At 48.0% G+C, this 18,143-nt stretch overlaps 1 protein-coding gene and 1 long non-coding RNA gene across 5 annotated transcripts in view; one reads left to right on the top strand and one right to left on the bottom strand.

Annotated features, from left to right (window-relative positions):
- The first annotated feature begins 31 nt into the window (after positions 1 to 31).
- The window catches only part of CATSPERD (cation channel sperm associated auxiliary subunit delta), a 42,986-nt gene continuing 24,874 nt past the window's right edge, over positions 32 to 18,143 (top strand). Inside the window, exons 1-9 of the mRNA XM_082453312.1 lie at positions 32 to 616; positions 2,271 to 2,325; positions 3,519 to 3,595; positions 5,628 to 5,700; positions 6,622 to 6,736; positions 11,074 to 11,141; positions 12,382 to 12,495; positions 13,699 to 13,782; positions 17,621 to 17,771. Of these exons, the coding sequence (XP_082309438.1) occupies positions 543 to 616; positions 2,271 to 2,325; positions 3,519 to 3,595; positions 5,628 to 5,700; positions 6,622 to 6,736; positions 11,074 to 11,141; positions 12,382 to 12,495; positions 13,699 to 13,782; positions 17,621 to 17,771 (811 nt within the window). The 5' untranslated portion in view covers positions 32 to 542. The remainder of the gene's footprint in view (positions 617 to 2,270; positions 2,326 to 3,518; positions 3,596 to 5,627; positions 5,701 to 6,621; positions 6,737 to 11,073; positions 11,142 to 12,381; positions 12,496 to 13,698; positions 13,783 to 17,620; positions 17,772 to 18,143) is intronic.
- On the bottom strand, positions 2,401 to 17,639 carry LOC309656653. 4 transcript variants are annotated; one of them, XR_014261471.1, is made up of 6 exons: positions 17,565 to 17,639; positions 16,152 to 16,879; positions 14,972 to 15,144; positions 13,307 to 13,798; positions 8,101 to 8,423; positions 2,401 to 2,691 (listed from the first exon to the last, which is right to left on the bottom strand). It is a non-coding gene; the product is annotated as an uncharacterized lncRNA (long non-coding RNA). The 4 variants fall into 4 exon arrangements; XR_014261472.1 differs by having other exon boundaries at positions 13,307 to 13,553; positions 13,677 to 13,798; positions 16,152 to 17,626; XR_014261473.1 differs by having other exon boundaries at positions 16,152 to 17,626.

Here is an 18,143-nt window from a genome sequence, read left to right on the forward strand (position 1 = left end):
TGCCTGCGTGCCCGCGGGAGGGGTGGCCGGAAACGGACGGCTTCAAGGGCGGGACTTGGAAGAGTGGAGGAGGGGCCTACACGAAGTAGAGCCGGAAGCGTTCAAACTCCCTTGTCGCATCCACCTTTTCCGATAGGCCCCTTCGGATCGCGGGGAAGGCTGTGGGCACGCATGATGGCCCCTAGAAAGAGAGCAGCTGTGCCTGCAAGCGCAGCTTTGGGAACGTATGGGCAGCCCGGTCCAAACACTTGGGCTTAGGAATTTGAGTGACACGCGCAAGCTCAAGCTCTGGCGCGCGCCACGGCTGGTGGATTCGGGCTTCCCGAGAGACGCTAAGCCCATGCTCAAACTGTAGACAGCCCAAGGGCGGCAGTGTGCGCATGCCCAGGCGCTGGGGGCTTGTTGAGATGGGCGGATTCAGGCTTCTTGGGGAACAAGGTGCGCATGCCCAGGCTCCGCGGCAGACTGCGCATGCCCAGGCTGTGAAGCTACTACACGCGGCAATTGAGGAACTGTGTGTTAGCGGCGGCGGGTAGAACGAGATGCTGCTGTTAATGCTGGTGGCGGCGACTACCTTGCGGCTCTGCCCGCTGGCCAGAGCTCAGCCGCTGTGCCGGTGGGGCCGCCCTCCCGGGTCTGGGATGCTGCCAGGGGTCGGGGAGGGGGCAGGCTCATCCCTGCGCGAAATCCAGGAAAGATGCTCCGCTCCCCAACCTTATTGAGGCTTCCCAGTTTACTCCCTGAGGAAGCGAACTTGATACCCACCCTTTCTCTCACCCCACCGCCTCCAACTCATCACCAAGTCCTCCCGTTGCCACTTCAAGACTTTGGCCCAATTCCGATGCCTTCAAGCGACCTCCACCGCCATCACCCTAGGCTGTGCCCTCCTCTCCATCCTGGCAGCCAGAGGGGTTGTTTATAAACGAATCTGATCTCGTCACTCCCCTTCCCTGTGGCACCCGGAATAAAACCCAGTTTCCTCGCGCCGTGTCTGGCGCAGGGTTCCTCAGCGGCGCTGCTGACATTTAGGGTCTGATCACTCTCTGGGGTGGGACCGTCCTGTACATTGTAGGATGTTGAGCAGCATCCTTGGCCTCCACCCACTCGATGCCAGTAGTACCTCCTTCCCCAGACTTGACCATCAATCACATGTCTCTAGACATTACCAAGGGTCCCCTAGGGATGTGACAACCACTGATGTGGCCCCTGCCCGCCCCTGAATCACTGCTCCCAGCCACCGGTCCTTTGAACTTGCCAAACTCGCGAAGAGGGGAGACTTGGTGCCTGCTTCTCCCTGTGCCTGGAACGCTTTGCTTCCGGATTTTCTCCATGACGTCTTCTTCATTATTCAGATGCTGACAAATAGTACACTTCCTCATCTAAAGACCCTCTCCTCCCTATAGCTGCTTTTTCCTATCAATCACTAAATTCTGTTACTCGTCACAAATTTTTTCTTGTCTGTTGCTGTCACTAGGCTATTAGCTCCATGAGGGTATAGAGTGTTTTCTGTTATTCACTGCTTGCCCGGAACATTTTTGGATCTCAGTAAACGTTAGATTAGTAAATACTGTACATGCGGTGCCGTGGGCACGGGACAGATGCTAAAGCCCAGTTCCCACCCTCAGGGAACTCCTGCCTGGAATGAGCTGTCACATTCAGCAGGGCCCTGTTTGCCGAAGAAATAGAGAATGCATTTCTGGTGCATGGCCTCATTTGATCTTTACAACGAGTTTCACGGCGAAGTGATTCCTTAACCTTATAGACATGAAAACAGACCCAGCGAAATTAATGATACATTTGCCTTTAATAAGGGACTGGGGAGTAGGACTTTCCAGCAAGATTTACTAGCAGGATGTGTCTCAAAGTCTGCAAAGATTGGTTACATCCAATTCTCCCGCCCCCACCAGGTGCTTCTGACTCACATCCAAGATTGAGAACCTGCTGTAAACTGGAGCAACATTCTCCCAGCCACCAACACCTCCCCACCCCGCAGACAAAAAACAAAATCTGGCAGTAGGCACTCCTCATTTGACTAATCTGGGGTCTGCAAATGAGCCTTAATGAGCTCTCAGGAACCACATCTCCATTTTTGCATACACATATGTCTGTTTCTAGGAGGGTCCACTGTTTCATCAGATTTCCCAGGGGCTCCCATAACCCTAAAAGCTTCAAGAACAGGTACTGCACCATTAACCCAGAGGCAACCTGGTAGGAGTCATGCCGACTGTTTCATAAACATTGACAGATGTTTTCTTATCTCTTACTTCTAGTATTCGTACGGTGAGGACAGGAAAGGTGTTTCACATCAGAGAGCAAATTCAAGGGGTATGTGGCTCCACAGTTAACATTCATTCTTCACTTTTATCTAATCGCTGGATCAGAACTAATATTTCCTAGTATTTCTTGGGTGCCAGCGTTGTGTCCGGCTTTGAACATTACTTCATCTAATCCCTACCATTGCCTTTTGAAATAGGCATTAACCTTTCGCATGTCACTAAAAAGCTAATTGAGAGAAGTCAAGTAGCCTGAACAAAGACAAGAGCTGCAGCTAGGTTTAGAACTCAGATCACCTGAGTTTTTATCCAGCATTCTATCCGATAGGACTTTTTAAATGCAGAGTGACACAGGAAGCAAACTTACTTTGTTTACATGACACAGTGCAGCAGGAAACTTCCTTTCACCTGCATGTGCCTAAAAGGCATGAAGAAAAAAATATTTTGTCAGCTCAAATGTTTTTCCTATTGACATTGTGTTATTTCAGAAGTGGTGCCAGCATTGCTAAATAATCAAGTGACTGGTTTCTAACTTTTTTTTTTTTGGCCTCTGGCCTCTCAAATAATAAGTAATCTGTAAATAAGTAACATATACACAGGGGGGATGTGATATGAATCATTATGCTGTGAGTCTTTTTAAACTTTTTATTTTGACGTAATTATAGATTCACAGCACACTGCAAAACAGTGCCGAGATGTCCCAGGTCCCTCTCACCCAGCTTCCCCCATTGGTGACCTCTGACAACCAGAGGATAATATCAAAAGAGGAAAATGGGCTTCCCTGGTGGTACAGTGGTTGAGAATCTGCCTGCCAAGGCAGCCTGGTCCAAGAAGATCCCCCATGCAGTGGAGCAACAAGCCCATGCGCCACAACTACTGAGCCTGCGCTCTAGAGCCCACAAGCCACAGCTACTGAGCCCGCGTGCCACAACTACTGAAGCCAGTGCACCTAGAGCCGGTGCTCCACAACAGGAAAAGCCACGGCAATGAGAAGCTCATGCACTGCAATGAAGAGTAGCCCCCGCTCACCACAACTAGAGAAAGCCTGCATGCAGGAACAAAGACCCAATGCAGCCAAAAATAAAATTAATTATTTTTAAAAAAGAGGAAAATGGCATAGATGCCATCCACCTGCCTAATTCAGATTTCACCTTTACATTTTCAGTGTTGCACGTTAGGAAACTGTTTTCATCAGGCGTTTATTAGCATTGACAGGATTAAGATTTTGTGACTCTCTCTCTCTAGGACCACCTGTATTTTTCATCGGGGACAACTCGCTTGATGAAGCATCCTTGCAAGAAAAACATAGCCCTGTATCTAGGGTAAGATATCGCTACTTTAAAAAATTATTATTATTAAAACATTACATGTGCCCTCATTCTTCGATTCCACAAACATTAAAAGAGATGGTTCTGGGCTTCCCTGGTGGCGCAGTGGTTGAGAGTCTGCCTGCTAATGCACAGGACACGGGTTCGAGCCCTGGTCTGGGAGGATCCCACATGCCGTGGAGCAACTAGGCCCGTGAGCCACAACTACTGAGCCTGCGCGTCTGGAGCCTGTGCTCCGCAACAAGAGAGGCCACGATAGTGAGAGGCCCTCGCACCGCGATGAAGAGTGGCCCCCGCTTGCCGCAACTAGAGAAAGCCCTAGCGCGGAAACGAAGACCCAACATAGCAATCAATGAATCAATCAATCAATCAATCAATCTTTAAAAAAAAAAAAAGAGACGGTTCTGTCCTGTGTTGCTAGATGCTGGCCTACAGGGAGTCCACAGTTGGGGTAGAGTTAGGGAAAGACAGGTGAAGAGACACACAAGTAACTAAAATAATTACGTGTAGCTCGTCACAGATGCTTGACATAAGGCAGTTATGAACGGTGCCATTCACAGTAGCAACAAAAACTTTATTTTTAAATATCTATTTATTTATTTTTTGGCTGCGTCAGGTCTTAGTTGTGGCACACAGGCTCTTCATTGTGGTGTGCGGGCTTCTCTCTAGTTGTGGCACGCGGGCTCTCGAGTTGTGGCACATGGGCTTAGTTTCCCCACAGCAGGTGGGATCTTAGTTCCCCGACCAGGGATCTAACCAGTGTCCCCTGCACTGCAAGACGGATTCTTAACCACTGGATCACCAAGGAAGTCCCAAAAACTTTAAAATACATAGGAATTAACTCAGTAACTCCTGTCTGCCTCAAACCATAAAACTCTTCTGGAGGGGGCAAGAGAAGGAGATCTGGATAAGGAAGCGATATACCATGTTCATGGATGGCCTTTTGCTTCTTAAAAGTTCCCTGCAGGGCTTCCCTGGTGGTGCAGTGGTTAAGAATCTGCCTGCCAGTGTAGGGGACACGGGTTCGAGCCCTGGTCTGGGAAGATCCCACATGCCACGGAGCAACTAAGCCCATGAGCTACAACTACTGAGCCTGTGCGTCTGGAGCCTGTGCTCCGCAACGGGAGAGGCCGCGACGGTGAGAGGCCCACGCACCGTGATGAAGAGTGGCCCCCGCTCGCCGCAACTGGAGAAAGCCCTCGCACAGAAATGAAGACCCAACACAGCCAAAAATAAATATAAATAAATAAATAAATTTATATTAAAAAAAAAAAAAGTTCCCTGCATAAGGGAACATACTGTTTCTTTTTTACATACACATTCCTGGTCTGAAAGCCTTTACTTTAACGGGATCAGAGTAAAATAAAGGACAAAACTGAAGTTCACCCTGAGCAAAACAAGCTGTCACTTAATGTACTTTTTTTTTTTTTGAAGGATATGCTTTTCTTTTCTTTTCTTTTCTTTTTTAATTAATTAATTTATTTATTTTTGGCTGTGTTGGGTCTTCGTTTCTGTGCGAGGGCTTTCTCTAGTTGCGGCGAGTGGGGGCCACTCTTCATCGCGGTGTGCAGGCCTCTCACCGTCGTGGCCTCTCCCGTTGCGGAGCACAGGCTCCAGATGCGCAGGCTCAGTAGTTGTGGCTCATGGGCTTAGTTGCTCCGTGGCATGTGGGATCTTCCCAGACCAGGGCTCGAACCCGTGTCCCCTGCATTGGCAGGCAGATTCTTAACCACTGCACCACCAGGGAAGCCCCTTAATGTACATTTTATGTAATTTTATTTTTGACATGGTCACACTTTTCAAATAATGTTATTTCAAGAAGTCAAATATCCAGGCTATAGAGGATTACTCACACAAAAATAAATAGATGATAGATAGATACATACATACATACATAGAGGCAAAATGGTTCCTTGTTAAGAAAAGAATTTCATTTGAATAGAACATTTTTAGAATGCCTGCCGTTGTCTTTTTTCTTTTCTTGTGTGAAATTGTCCTAATTGAACCCTTTTATTGTTTATTTCAGAAGACAAGTTTTTCTCACGAAGAATAGCTTTGAGAGTAGTCTCCTTCCATTTTCCATCCCTACGTCAATGCAGGTAGTTATTTTGCCGAACGATCTGAGGGATGCTTGAAATAAGTAATACTTAGGGTTAGATATAGTTCAGAAAACACCACGCTAGTCTGTTTTTGTTAGTTTGGGGGCTTATTTTACGATGTACCTCTTAAAAAAATTGAGAGCAATTTCTAAGCCAAAAGAAGGCTTGATTCTATTCTGCCCTTACTACCAAAACAGGTGCTTTTTTTTCCCCTGAAAAAGGAACCAGAATTCTTGCAAGAGCTCCTTGTAATTGGTTGTGTGATAGATTACATACACTGATTTCAGGGCCTCCCCAAATTGCCCTCAACCAAAACAGAAAAACCTGTACCCTCTCAGGAACTATCATGAGAAATTTGACAGTTAGTACCTATGCCCCAGAAGGTTCCGCCATCTGCTAAAATACCAGTTTCTCTCATAAGTGACACATTTATCAGTTATGCTTATCATTCATCATCTATGCTGTAGCCTTTATCCTCAGAAGATTTTTTTTTAATATTTATTTATGTAGGCTGCGCTGGGTCTTAGTTGCAGCGCTTGGGATCTTCGTTGCGGCATGCGGATTTCTTAGTTGTGGCATGCAGGATCTAGTTCCCCGACTAGGGATCAAACCTGGGCCCCCTGCATTGGGAGCATGGAGTCTTAGCCAGTGGACCACCAGGGAAGTGCCTATGCTCAGAGAAGGTTTTGACACAGGAGAAGGAGATGGAGCGAATTTAGCTATCCTAGGGCACCAAACACCAATTTCGACCTCCCAGTTTTGCTTTCAGCTAATCCCCAGGATACATAGTTCCCAATATCTAGGACCCAAAGAACTCTTGCTGGAATGAACGTTCCATGGATGCGTGTCTAGAAGTACTGCTTTCTGAATCGATGTCCGAAGAGATGTACATACTGATATCGTATATGTCATTATTCTTAGGTTGGCATACCAGAAGTAACATCAGCACATTTTGCTGGTTCAGTATTGCTGTTAGTAGTGAATCGAAAAGTCTATGTTTATGATTATGAAGCCAATTCCTGGAATGCATCTACAGGTATGCGTATTTTGTATTTTTTAATCTTGTTTGCATTTGGCCAACATCAGAGAAAAGGCTCAGAAGTACAGACGATGCCGCTACTTGGATGTCAGCCCCTGGACTTTTTTTTAAAATATTTATTTATTTATTTGGCTGCGTCAGGTCTTAGTTGCAGCACGTGGGATCTTTGTTGCCGCGTGTGGGATCTTCATTGAGGCGAGTGGGATCTTTAGTTGCTGGCATGCAGGATCTTTTAGTTGCGGCATGTGAACTCTTAGTTGCAGCATGTGGGCTCTTAGTTGTGGCATGTGGGATCGAATTCCCTGACCAGGGATCGAACCTGGGCCCCCTGCATTGGGAGCGTGGAGCCTTAGCCACTGGACCACCAGGGAAGTCCCAGCCCCTGGACATTACATTGTCTTTTTTTTTTTTTCTGCTGCACCAAGTGGCTTGCAGGATCTTAATTCCCCAAGCAGGGATTGAACCTGGGCCCCGGCAGTGAAAGCGTTGAGTCCTAACCACTGGACCACCAGGGAATTCCCTACGTTGTCCTTTAAAATTCAATAAAAATTGGCCTGAACCCCCACCCCACAGGGTGGGGGCTGAGTGTTTCCATCGAGGATCATGGTAAACCCAGCATGAATGGGCCGCAGAGAATGGATAACCCAAGTAAAGCTGGGCTGCCTGGGGGCCAGTCTTTTTGTTGTTGTTGTTGTTGTTTTAATATTCATTTATTTATTTGGCTGAGCCAGGTTTTAGTTTGACATTCGGGATCTTTTAGTTGCGGCACATGGACTCTTAGTTGCAATGTGGGATCTAGTTCTCTGACCAGGGATCGAACCCAGGCCCCCTGCATTGGGAGCGCAGAGTCTTAACTGCTGGACCACAAGGGAAGTCCCTGGGGGCCAGTCTTATAACCTGCTCATCAACTGGTCATATCCAACCCAAACATGCGTCTGCCTCCAAAACATCAGTTGACCTATTCTTTACAGATCTTCCCACCCACAACTACATTGCCTAAAATCCCTCCCTCCACGCCACCTTCCTCTCTCTTCCTCCAAAATTCACCCATGTTGGTGGGCTTTTCCTTCACGCCCCAATCCTCTCCCAGTGCCCCTCCTGATCTTCCAGTTCAATTCTTTTCTCTCTCACAATTCAAGGCTCTTTTCCCTTTCTGGGGGGGAGGGGCATACAATTCACATACAATTCACCATTTTAACCATTTTAAAGTGTACAGTTCAATAGCATTTAGTACATTCACAATGTTGTGCAAAAGTCACCACTGTTGAGTACCAGAACATTTTCATCCCCCCAAAAAGAAACCCCGTCCTCATTCACAGTCACTCCCCCTCCCCCTCCCCCAGCCCCTGGCAACCACTCACCCACTCTCCATCTCTGTGGATTTGCCTGTTCTGGATGTTTCATATAAATGGAATCACACAACATGTGGCCTTTTTCGTCTGGGTTCTCTCACTGAGCGTCACGTTTCTGAGGTTCATCCATGTCGTAGTGTGTATTAGGAGGTCATTCCTTCTTATGGCTGAGTAATACTCCATTGTACGGATTGACCACTTCTGTGTATCCATTCATCATCTGGTGGACATTGAGGTCGTTTCCCCCTTTTGGCAATGGTGAATAGTGCCGCTGTGAACATTTGTGTACAAGTTTTTGTGTGGACACGTTTTCAATTCTCTTGGGTAGATACCTAGGAGTGGAATTGCTGGGTCAGATGGAAACTCTATATTTAACTTATGAAGGAACCATCAGGGCTCCTTGTAACATAAGTCAGTCTACTCTCTGTTCTTCCTCTTCTCTCCATCAATTTGTTTAATAGCATCCCAACAGGTAACTCCCCATCCTCCTCCCCAGCCCTGCACCCACAATTCTACTTTGTCTCTATGAATGTGTCTCCTCTAGGGACCTCAAATGAGTGGGATCATACAGTATTGGGATCATACTTCACTGAGCATGATGTCCTCAAGGTTCATCCATGTTGTAACGTGTGTCAGAATTTCCTTCCTTTTCGGGACTTCCCTGGTGGCGCAGTGGTTAAGAATCTGCCTGCCAATGCAGGGGACATGGGTTCAATCCCTTGTCCAGGAAGATCCCACATGCCGTGGAGCAACTAAGCCCATATGCCACAACTACTGAGCCTGCGCTCTAGAGCCTGCAAGCCACAACTACTGAGCCCATGTGCCACAGCTACTGAAGCCCACGCACCTAGAGCCCGTGTTCTGCAACAAGAGAAGCCACTGCAATGAGAAGCCCACGCACTACAATGAAGAGTAGCCTCCACTCGCCGCAACTAGAGAAAGCCCGCGCACAGCAACCAATGCAGCCAAAAATAAATAAATTTATATATAAAAAAGAATTTCCTTCCTTTTTAACGCTGAATAGTATTCTATTGTATGAATGGACCACATTTTCTTATCCATTCATCTGTCAATGGACACTCGGCTGCTTCCATGTTTTAGCTATTGTGAATAATACCAGTTTGAACATGTGTATACAGATGTCTCCTTGAGTCCCTGCTTTTAATTTTTGGTGGGTGTGTACCCAGAAGTGGAATTGCTGGATCATATTTTCCATTTTGTGAGGAACCTCCACACTGTTTTCCACACTGCCTGAACCATTTTACATTCCCACCACCAGTGCACAAGGGTTCCAATTTTTTTACATTGTCACTGAAGCTTGTTTTCTGTTTCTGTCATAGTAGCCATCCTAATGGGTGTGGGACAGTATCTCACTGTGGTTTTGCTTTGCATTTCTCTAATGATTAGTGATGTTGAGCATCTTTTCATGTGCTTGTTGGCCACGTGTGTATTTTCTTTGGAGCTGAAGCTTCTCCTTTTAAAACAGAATCAAAGAATGCCTTGCTGGGCTTCCCTGGTGGCGCAGTGGTTGAGAATCTGCCTGCCAATGCAGGGGACACGGGTTTGAGCCCTGGTCTGGGAAGATCCCACATGCCGCGGAGCAACTAGGCCCGTGAGCCACAACTACTGAGCCTGTGTGTCTGGAGCCTGTGCCCCACGAGAGGCCACGATAGTGAGAGGCCCGCACACTGTGATGAAGAGTGGCCCCCGCTCGCCGCAACTGGAGAAAGCCCTCGCACAGAAACGAAGACCCAACACAGCCATAAATAAATAAATAAATAAATAAATAAATAAATTTATTTTAAAAAAAAGAATGCCTTGCTAAGAGAAGGGCACCCTTCCTGCAATTTTGGCAGAGTCCTAAACGAGTTTCTGCCAAACCAGTGGGGTTTTTGGTTTTTTTTAAATATATTTTCCCCCCCACACTGCATGGCTTGTGGGCTCTTTTTTTTTTTTTTTTTTTTTTTTAGTTTTATCTTTTCTTTCTCTCTCTTTCTTTAAAAATTTTATTTATTTATTATTTATTTTTGGTTGCATTGGGTCTTCATTGCTGCGCACGGGCTTTCTCTAGTTGCGGCGAGCGAGGGCTACTCTTTGTTGCGGTGCGTGGGCTTCTCATTGCGGTGGCTTCTCTTGTTGCGGAGGACAGGCTCTAGAGCGCAGGCTCAGTAGTTGTGGCGCACGGGCTTAGTTGCTCTGCTGCAGGTGGGATCTTCCTGAACCAGGGATCGAACCCATGTCCCCTGCATTGTCAGGCAGATTCCTAACCACTGCACCACCAAGGAAGACTCCAAACCAGTGGTTCTTAACCAGGGACAATTCTGCCCCTCACCGGCCAGATGACACTTGGCAATGTCTGGAGACATTTTTGGTTGTCAAGACTAGAGGAGAGGGACTTCCCTGGTGGTCCAGTGGGTAAGACTCCAAGCTCCCAATGCAGGGGGCCCAGGTTCGATCCCTGGTTGGGGAACTAGAGCCCACACGCATGCCACAACTAAAAGAGTTCACATGCTGCAACTAAGAGTTTGCATGCCACAACTAAGATTCCCTCATGCCGCAACTAAGACCTGGCACAGCCTAAATAAATAAATTCTATTTGGAAAAAAAAAAAAAAGACTCCGTGCTTTCACTGCAGGGGCCATGGGTTCAATCCCTGGTCAGGAACTAAGATCCTACATGCCATAAATTAAAAAAAAAAAAAAGGATGCTTTGTGATCTAAAGCTTAAGAAAACCTTAAAAAAAAAAAAAAGACTGGAGTAGAGTTCCACTGGTTAAATGAATCACTATATAACTAATTTAATAAGTTAAATAAGTCAGTAGAAGCAGGGGTGCTGCAAAACATCCTACAGGGCCCAGGAGCCCCTTCAATTGAGAACAATCTGGCCCCAGATGTCAGTGTGGAGGGTGAGAAGCCCTGCTCTAACCTTCTCTCTGAACATTCAGGGAACTCAGAGAGCATTTCAATTCCCTTTTCCTTTCAGGTGTAGAACACCCTGTTTCACATGTTTCTGGTGACAACTGTTGTTACAGTGGAAATTCCTTTTGCATGGTGAGTACCATGTGTTGTATCTCATTTTTTACTCTGCTGTGAGCTAATTATGAATGGAAATAAAGACAGTGTAGGGACTTCCCTGGCGGTCCAGGGGTTAGGACTCCATGCTTCCACTGCAGCGGGCACGGGTTTGATCCCTGGTCAGGGAACTAGGATCCCGCATGCCATGCGGCGCAGCAAAAAAAAAAAAAAAAAAAGTGTAAGCCTTGAGGGCTGGGATAGTGATGGACTCAGGACTCAGGCCATGCTATCTCCCAGGGTTCAGAAGAGGACTGAGAGCCCGTGGGAGGTCTCTGGGGCTCCTCAGATCATCTGGCTGACACACTGTGAATATATCCATCTGTCTTCTTTTTTTAAAACCTGTTACTTTGAAATCATTGTAGATGTACAGGAAGTTGAAAAAATAATACAGAGTCCCATGTATCCCTCACCCAGTTTCCCCCAGTGGTTACATCTTACATAACTATAGTGATACAAACAGGAAATTGACATGGATACAACTGCCTAAAGTCAGAGAACCGCTATTGCCATCAAAACACTGAACTGTTTCGTGGCCCCAAAACTCTCCATACCTCTGTGCCCTGCCCTAACCCCTGGCAACCACTAACGTGTTCTCCATCTCTCTAATTTTATCATCTCAAGAATGTTGTATAAATGGGATCATTCAATATGAAACCTTTGGGGACTAGCTTTTCTCAGCAAAATTCTCAGGAGACTCATCCGATTTGTCGCATATATGTCTAGTCTGTTCTTTTCCACAGTGGTGGGTGTACCAGAATTGGGTTGTTTCCACTTTTTGGCTGGTGCAAATAAAGCCACTATAAATGTTCATGTACAGGTTTTTGTGTGGGCATAAGTTTTCATTTCTCTGGGATAAATGCCCAGGCATGTAATCACTGGCATCTGTCCTCCCTGCTTTTTAAATTGAGATGTAACTGACATACCACACTGTGTAAATTTAAGGTGTACAATGTGTCGATTTGCTACATTTACATGTTGCAGTATGATTACCATCCTGTCATGTCACAAAATTATCATTGCTTTTCTGTTGTGGAAACAAGATCTAGTTTCTTAGGAACTTTGAAGTTTCTAATACAGTATTGTTGTCTGTGATCACTATGCTGTGCATTAGACCTCCAGAACTGATTTCTTTGTTTAAAGAACATCTCCCCAGCCGCCCCACACCCCACCTTCTATCTCCTTTTAAAGAGACTGTTTTATGTATGTGTTCTTCCAGGATATCAGTAACTCCGTTTTTGCTTATTTGCATGGAGATCAGATATCTCAGGCCAATATCTATTTCTCAAATACCCGGGGATACAGATTTCAGAAGTATGCCCAGGAAAGACAGGTATGTTCAATTTGGTAAGAAAATGAACAAACAAACAGAAAGATGTATCCTGTGGGATAGGAGTAATTAGCTGTCCGTGGCGAGCAAGGACTTTTCTCTCTCGAAGAGTCCAGCTGGATGGGAGGGTAGGGAAGAATTTCAGGTCAGAGCAGCTGGCTAGGGAGATTAGGAAGTTAGGAAAGGAGACAGCACTGTTCATGGAAAAAGCTGGTGCCATAGTAAAGGCTGCACATGGATTACGACATCAGGTACCACCAGCATCCCCATTTTACAGATGAGAGAACTGGACTAGGTTGAACATGTGTCCCCCCAAAATTCATGTCCACCCCGAAACCTCAGAATGTCACCTTCCTTGGAAATAGGATTTTTGTAGATGTAATTAGTTAAGATGAGGTTATCCTGGATTAGGGCTTAGTAAACTGAATTGCTACCCAAAGACCATACCTACAAATACCATCATTTTGGGGGTGCTATGGTCTGAATGTTTGTGTCCCCCCGAAATTCATATGTTGAAATCCTAATGCCTGATGTGATGTATTAGGAGATGGGGGCCTTTGGGAGGTGCTTAGGTCATGAGGGTGGAGCCCTTATGAATGAGATTAGTGCCCTTATAAAGGAGGGCACTGTTATAAGTCTCCCAGTCTATGGTATTTTGTTATAGCAGCCCTAACAGACTAAGACATGGGGTTAGGGTTTCAACCTATGAATTGGGGGAGGACACTGTATATAATAGAAATACTCCCCACCCCGACACACACACACACAACCAAATAACAGAGGCTTAAATAAGATGGTGGTCTTTCTCTCTTACCTGAAAGGTGTCTGGAGGGAGCCAGCTGGGTTGCCATGGCAATCTGTCCCACCGTCCCTAGGTTGGGGTCCTTGGCCTCATGCTTCAACTTGCCTGCTGGTGGGCACTTTGCTGACCAGCCAAAGATCAGGAATGAGGAACCTAGGCAGGAGTGAGGGACCTAGGCAGGCACCTCACAGTGTGGGTCACACCACTTCCTCTATCAGCCCAGGCAAAGCCGACTTCATTCAAAGTTCTGCCCTACATGCTGCGTTTTTACAGAGGGGAAATAGATCACAATATTGTTAAAAAAAAAAAAGACTTTCCTTCCTTTTAGCTTACTGGATAATCTACAGTTAAATTTAGAATTAAGCACACGTTTATGACTTACTTATATTTTGTTTGTTTCGTAGGCAGAACTAGTCGGGTCCTTGGGCGGGATCTTCTACTTTTACTCCCTCTCACAGGTTGGGCTGCTTCTCGTTGACCAACGGAAGGTAAGTACCTTTTGGACTGGGAAGAACCACGTCAGTGACCCTTACCCCAAGCCAGGCTTTTGTCAAAACTCACACACTTAGATTTTCATATCTGAAATCCATCTAGCTTTTCATTCACCTGTCCATCCATGTATCCATCCAACCACTCATTGACCCACCTACTCATCCATCCACATATCCATCCATCAATCTATCCATTCTTCCATTTATCTATTTATCCACCCACCCACCCATCCTTCCATCTACCTACCTACTCATCCATCCATCCATCCATCCATCCATCCACCAACCCACCTACTCACCCATCTACTCATCCATCCACCCATCCATCCATCTATTCGTCCTTCCATTTATCTATTTATCCATCCACCTATCTACCCACCTACTCATCCATCCATTAACCTGCTTATCCCTCCATCCATCCATCCATCCATCCACCCATCCACACATCCATTCATTCATCCATCCACTCTCCCATTCATCCATCTACTCAACCATCCATCCACCCAGCTACCTATTCATCCGTATACCCTTCCACCCACCCACACACCCACCATCCCTCTCTCCCCCCATTCATTAGCTCATTCAGGCGTGCACTCAGCAATATCTAAGTAGGGTCTAGGAGGTGCTGGGCACTAAGGGACAAAATACAAGGTGTGGTGCACGTGTCACTGGTGGCACCCAAGACCATTTTAAATGCCTCATGTCAACCCTTTTGTTAACAATTATTTTCATGTGGATTCAGAAAATCGGGACATGAAAACCGTGACTTTACAGGTATCATTTAGGATGAGACTAAGTTAAGAAGAGGAATCAGTCCATGCAAAGTGCATTTGAAGAAAAAATATTAAGTCAGGCAAAGATTAAAGTACAGTCAGTACCCTTGTGTTGCAAAATTTGTAAGCAAGGTGTGTGCCACTCTGAAGTTTGGGGGAGACCCACAATCAGGAAGCTCCCAGAGGCTGGGCTGCTTACCTGGTGGCTGAAAGCCCCGCCCTCTAATCACACGGTGGGCCCAGCCCCCCACCCAGAGTCCCCTCATGAGCACGCACTGCCAGGGCGCCTGGTGAATGAGACACTCCCAGACTCTGGAAATCCCAAGAATGTAGAGGTGGCTGAGGAGTCCGGCTCTGGTTACAACCTGTGCATGGTTTCCCAGGCCTGACCACAGGCAGTCACAAGGCTTTACCTGGAGGGCATGGGGGCGGAGGCTGGGGGAGCTGCCCTCCCCACTCCACATCTGGGGCACAATGCACCGGCAGGCTCTGAAGGCGTTGCGGTCAAGGACTCTTGCCTCTGGTCAGGCAGGCTCTGCGCATCTCTGCATTCCCAGCCCGGGCTTGGTCTTCAGACCTCTGACTCCTGAGGGAGGCGGGGGGGGGGGGAAGCCTGGAGCCACTTCCCGGCTCTCTGACTCTGTACTTTTCTGTTCCTGGCCCTTCCACCTCCCGAGGCCCTGGCCCTGGGTGTTTTGTTTTTTTTTTTTTTGCTTGTTTGTTTGTTTTTGTTTTTTTGGCCACACCATGCGGCATGCGAGACCTTAGTTCCCCAACCAGACCAGGGATCGAACCGTGCACCCTGCAGTAGAAGCACGGATTCCTAACCACCGGGCCGTCAGGGAAGTCCCTGCAGGCGCCTTTTGATCGGGGCTCCCCACAGAGGGAAATGAACCCCACCCCTGCGCTGACCCAGGGGATCCTCCGCGGTTCCGTTGGGGAGAGATGGACAGGGGCCCTTGGCGTTTTCTCTGGCCTGGGCTCTTACCCCACCGCAGTGAGCAATTAAAAGCGGAACGCACTCTAGCGTTTGGCTCGTTGTCTTAATTGGCTACTCCGACCCCGGGCAGCTCAGCTGAGATGCCTCTCAGGCTCCAGGGACCGGCAGGCGGCCAATGCATCGCTGAGCAGGCGTGGGCTGGGGGCTGCGGACTCACATTCACGGTCCCTTAGCGCGTAGTGAGGGTGGGTGGGTCTGGCCCCTGCGGCCGCGGTGGGGGCGGGGCGGGGCGAGTCAAGGTCAGCAGCCCGTGCACAGTCCGCCCTCGCCCTGACCGCTAAGCTTCTCTCCTCGCCCCAGGAGGCACTTAGAAAGCAACCCAGGGAACTCCCTGGCGGTCCAGTGGTTAGGACTCGGCGCTTTCACTGCAGGGGCCATGGGTTCCATCCCTGGTCGGGGAACTAGGATCCTGCAAACCAAGTACACCTGCTGCAAACTCGGAGGCACTCGGCAAGCCATCCTGCAGAAAATCTCTCCCTCCGCCACGGTGCATCTTCTGGAAAACGGATGCCGGTGTCTTGGTGGGACTCACTTATGAACCAATGTCAGTGTTGGGTTTTTTTTATATATATAAATTTATTTTATTTATTTACTTATTTTTGGCTGCGTTGGGTCTTCGTTGCTGCACGTGGGCTTTCTCTAGTTGAGAGCGGAGCTACTCTTCGTTGCGGTGCACGGGCTTCTCATTGCAGTGGCTTCTCTTGTTGCGGAGCACGGGCTCTAGGTGCACAGGCTTCAGTAGTTGTGGCACGCGGGCTCAGTAGTTGGGGCTCACAGGCTCTAGAGCGCATGCTCAGTAGTTGTGGTGCATGGGCTTAGTTGCTCCGCGGCATGTGGGATCTTCCTGGACCAGGGCTCGAACCCGTGTCCCCTGCATTGGCAGGCAGATTCTTAACCACTGTGCCAGCAGGGAAGCCCCAGTGTTGGTGTTTTTTCGTTTCTTGTTTTTAATTTTATTTATTTATTTTTGGCTTCGTTGCTTCACGTGGGCTTTCTCTAGTTGCGGCGAGCGGGGGCTACTCTTCATTGCGGTGCGTGGGCTTCTCATTGCGGTGGCTTCTCTTGTTGTGGAGCACGGGCTCTAGGCACATGGGCTTCAGTAGTTGTGGCATGGGGGCTCAGTAGCTGTGGTGCATGGGCTTAGTTGCTCCGCGGCATGTGGGATCTTTCCGGACCAGGGCTCGAACCCGTGTCCCCTGCATTGGCAGGCGGGTTCCTAACCACTGCGCCACCAGGGAAGCCCCAGTGTTGGATTTTTTAATTACATCCTTGTGTAGTGCTGTCAGAGGTCTTCCGTAAAGAACAGATGATAGAAAAGAATCTGAAAAAGAATTTATATATAACTGAATCACTTTGCTATACACCAGAAACTATTGCAACATTGTAAATCAACTATACTTTAATTAAAAAAGAAAAAAAAAAAGAGCAGATGAGAACTTTGAGAACCACGGAGAGTAATTTAGACTTTACTTAAGAGCCAGCCCTTAGAGGGTCACAAGACACAAAAGGCTGTTAGGAAAAGAATGGGGGGGGGGGCGCGTGTGCAGAATTCCCTGGCGGTCCAGTGGTTAGGACTCTGCACTTTCACTGCCAGGGCTGGGTTTGATCCCTGATCGTGGAATTAAGATCCTGTAAGCCACAGGGCATGGCCAAAAAAAAAGAAAAGAATCTGGGGACCAGCCCTGGGAAACCAGCTTGAATAATAATCCAGGTACAAGGGCACCAACGTGGGCCCGGCAGAGCAGAAGGAGAGAGAGAGAGAGCTGGGCTCTCAGCACCGCGGGGGTGTCCTTTGTCGTGAGGGCCCATCCCGGGTGCTGTGGGGTGTAGAGCAGCCACGCTGCCCCCACTCATTCGATACCAGGAGCCCCGCAAGTCACGACATCCACAGATGAGCCCAGACTCTGTCCAGTGTCCCCTGGGGGCAGAATCACCCCAAGCTGAGAACCACCGGACTAGGTAATAAGGTCTGAAGAAAGTTCCAGCGACAAAGCACATGGACTCACACAGTTCTATTGTGGTCATTTCTTTTCTTGCTCAAGATTCAATATTCTTCTCTCAGGCCATGTTCGGCTACTCAGACCACCCCCTGAACCGCAGTTTCGGGCTGCCCTTTGACTACAACGGGACCCTTGACGTCCTCATTGCCCCGGGCCAGAAAGGCATCCTGATCTTCTGGTTTGAGAAGAGCCTGCTGGTTTCCCGTAACGCAGGTGAGTGAGGCCCAGGCTCAGGGCGGGGCAAGCACAAGCGGTCATTTTTTTCTCTCCCCTGACCTGAGTGGATGAGGACAAGCCCACTGTCACTTTGCCATCCTCACTTCGACCCTCCCAACCCCCATTTTCCTCCTCCTGGGATATTTAGGCCCTGTAGGCAGGTTCTGAAAGTCACTGGACGCCTAGGGCAGAGGGGCCAAGTCCAGGAACTGCAGATCTTGTTTTGAGGCCTAGGCACATGAGCCCCAGACTACCAGCCCGAGTAAGGAGAAGAGCAAAAGGCAGCCCCCCAGGAGGAGGTGCTGTCAGGGACCTCTGGGCACAACAGTGGCTGCCAGAGCACCCACAATTGCAGCACGCCTCCTAGTA

This window comes from Balaenoptera physalus, assembly GCF_965194825.1.
Source record: "Balaenoptera physalus genome assembly, chromosome: 3".
Lineage (NCBI taxonomy): Eukaryota > Metazoa > Chordata > Mammalia > Artiodactyla > Balaenopteridae > Balaenoptera > Balaenoptera physalus.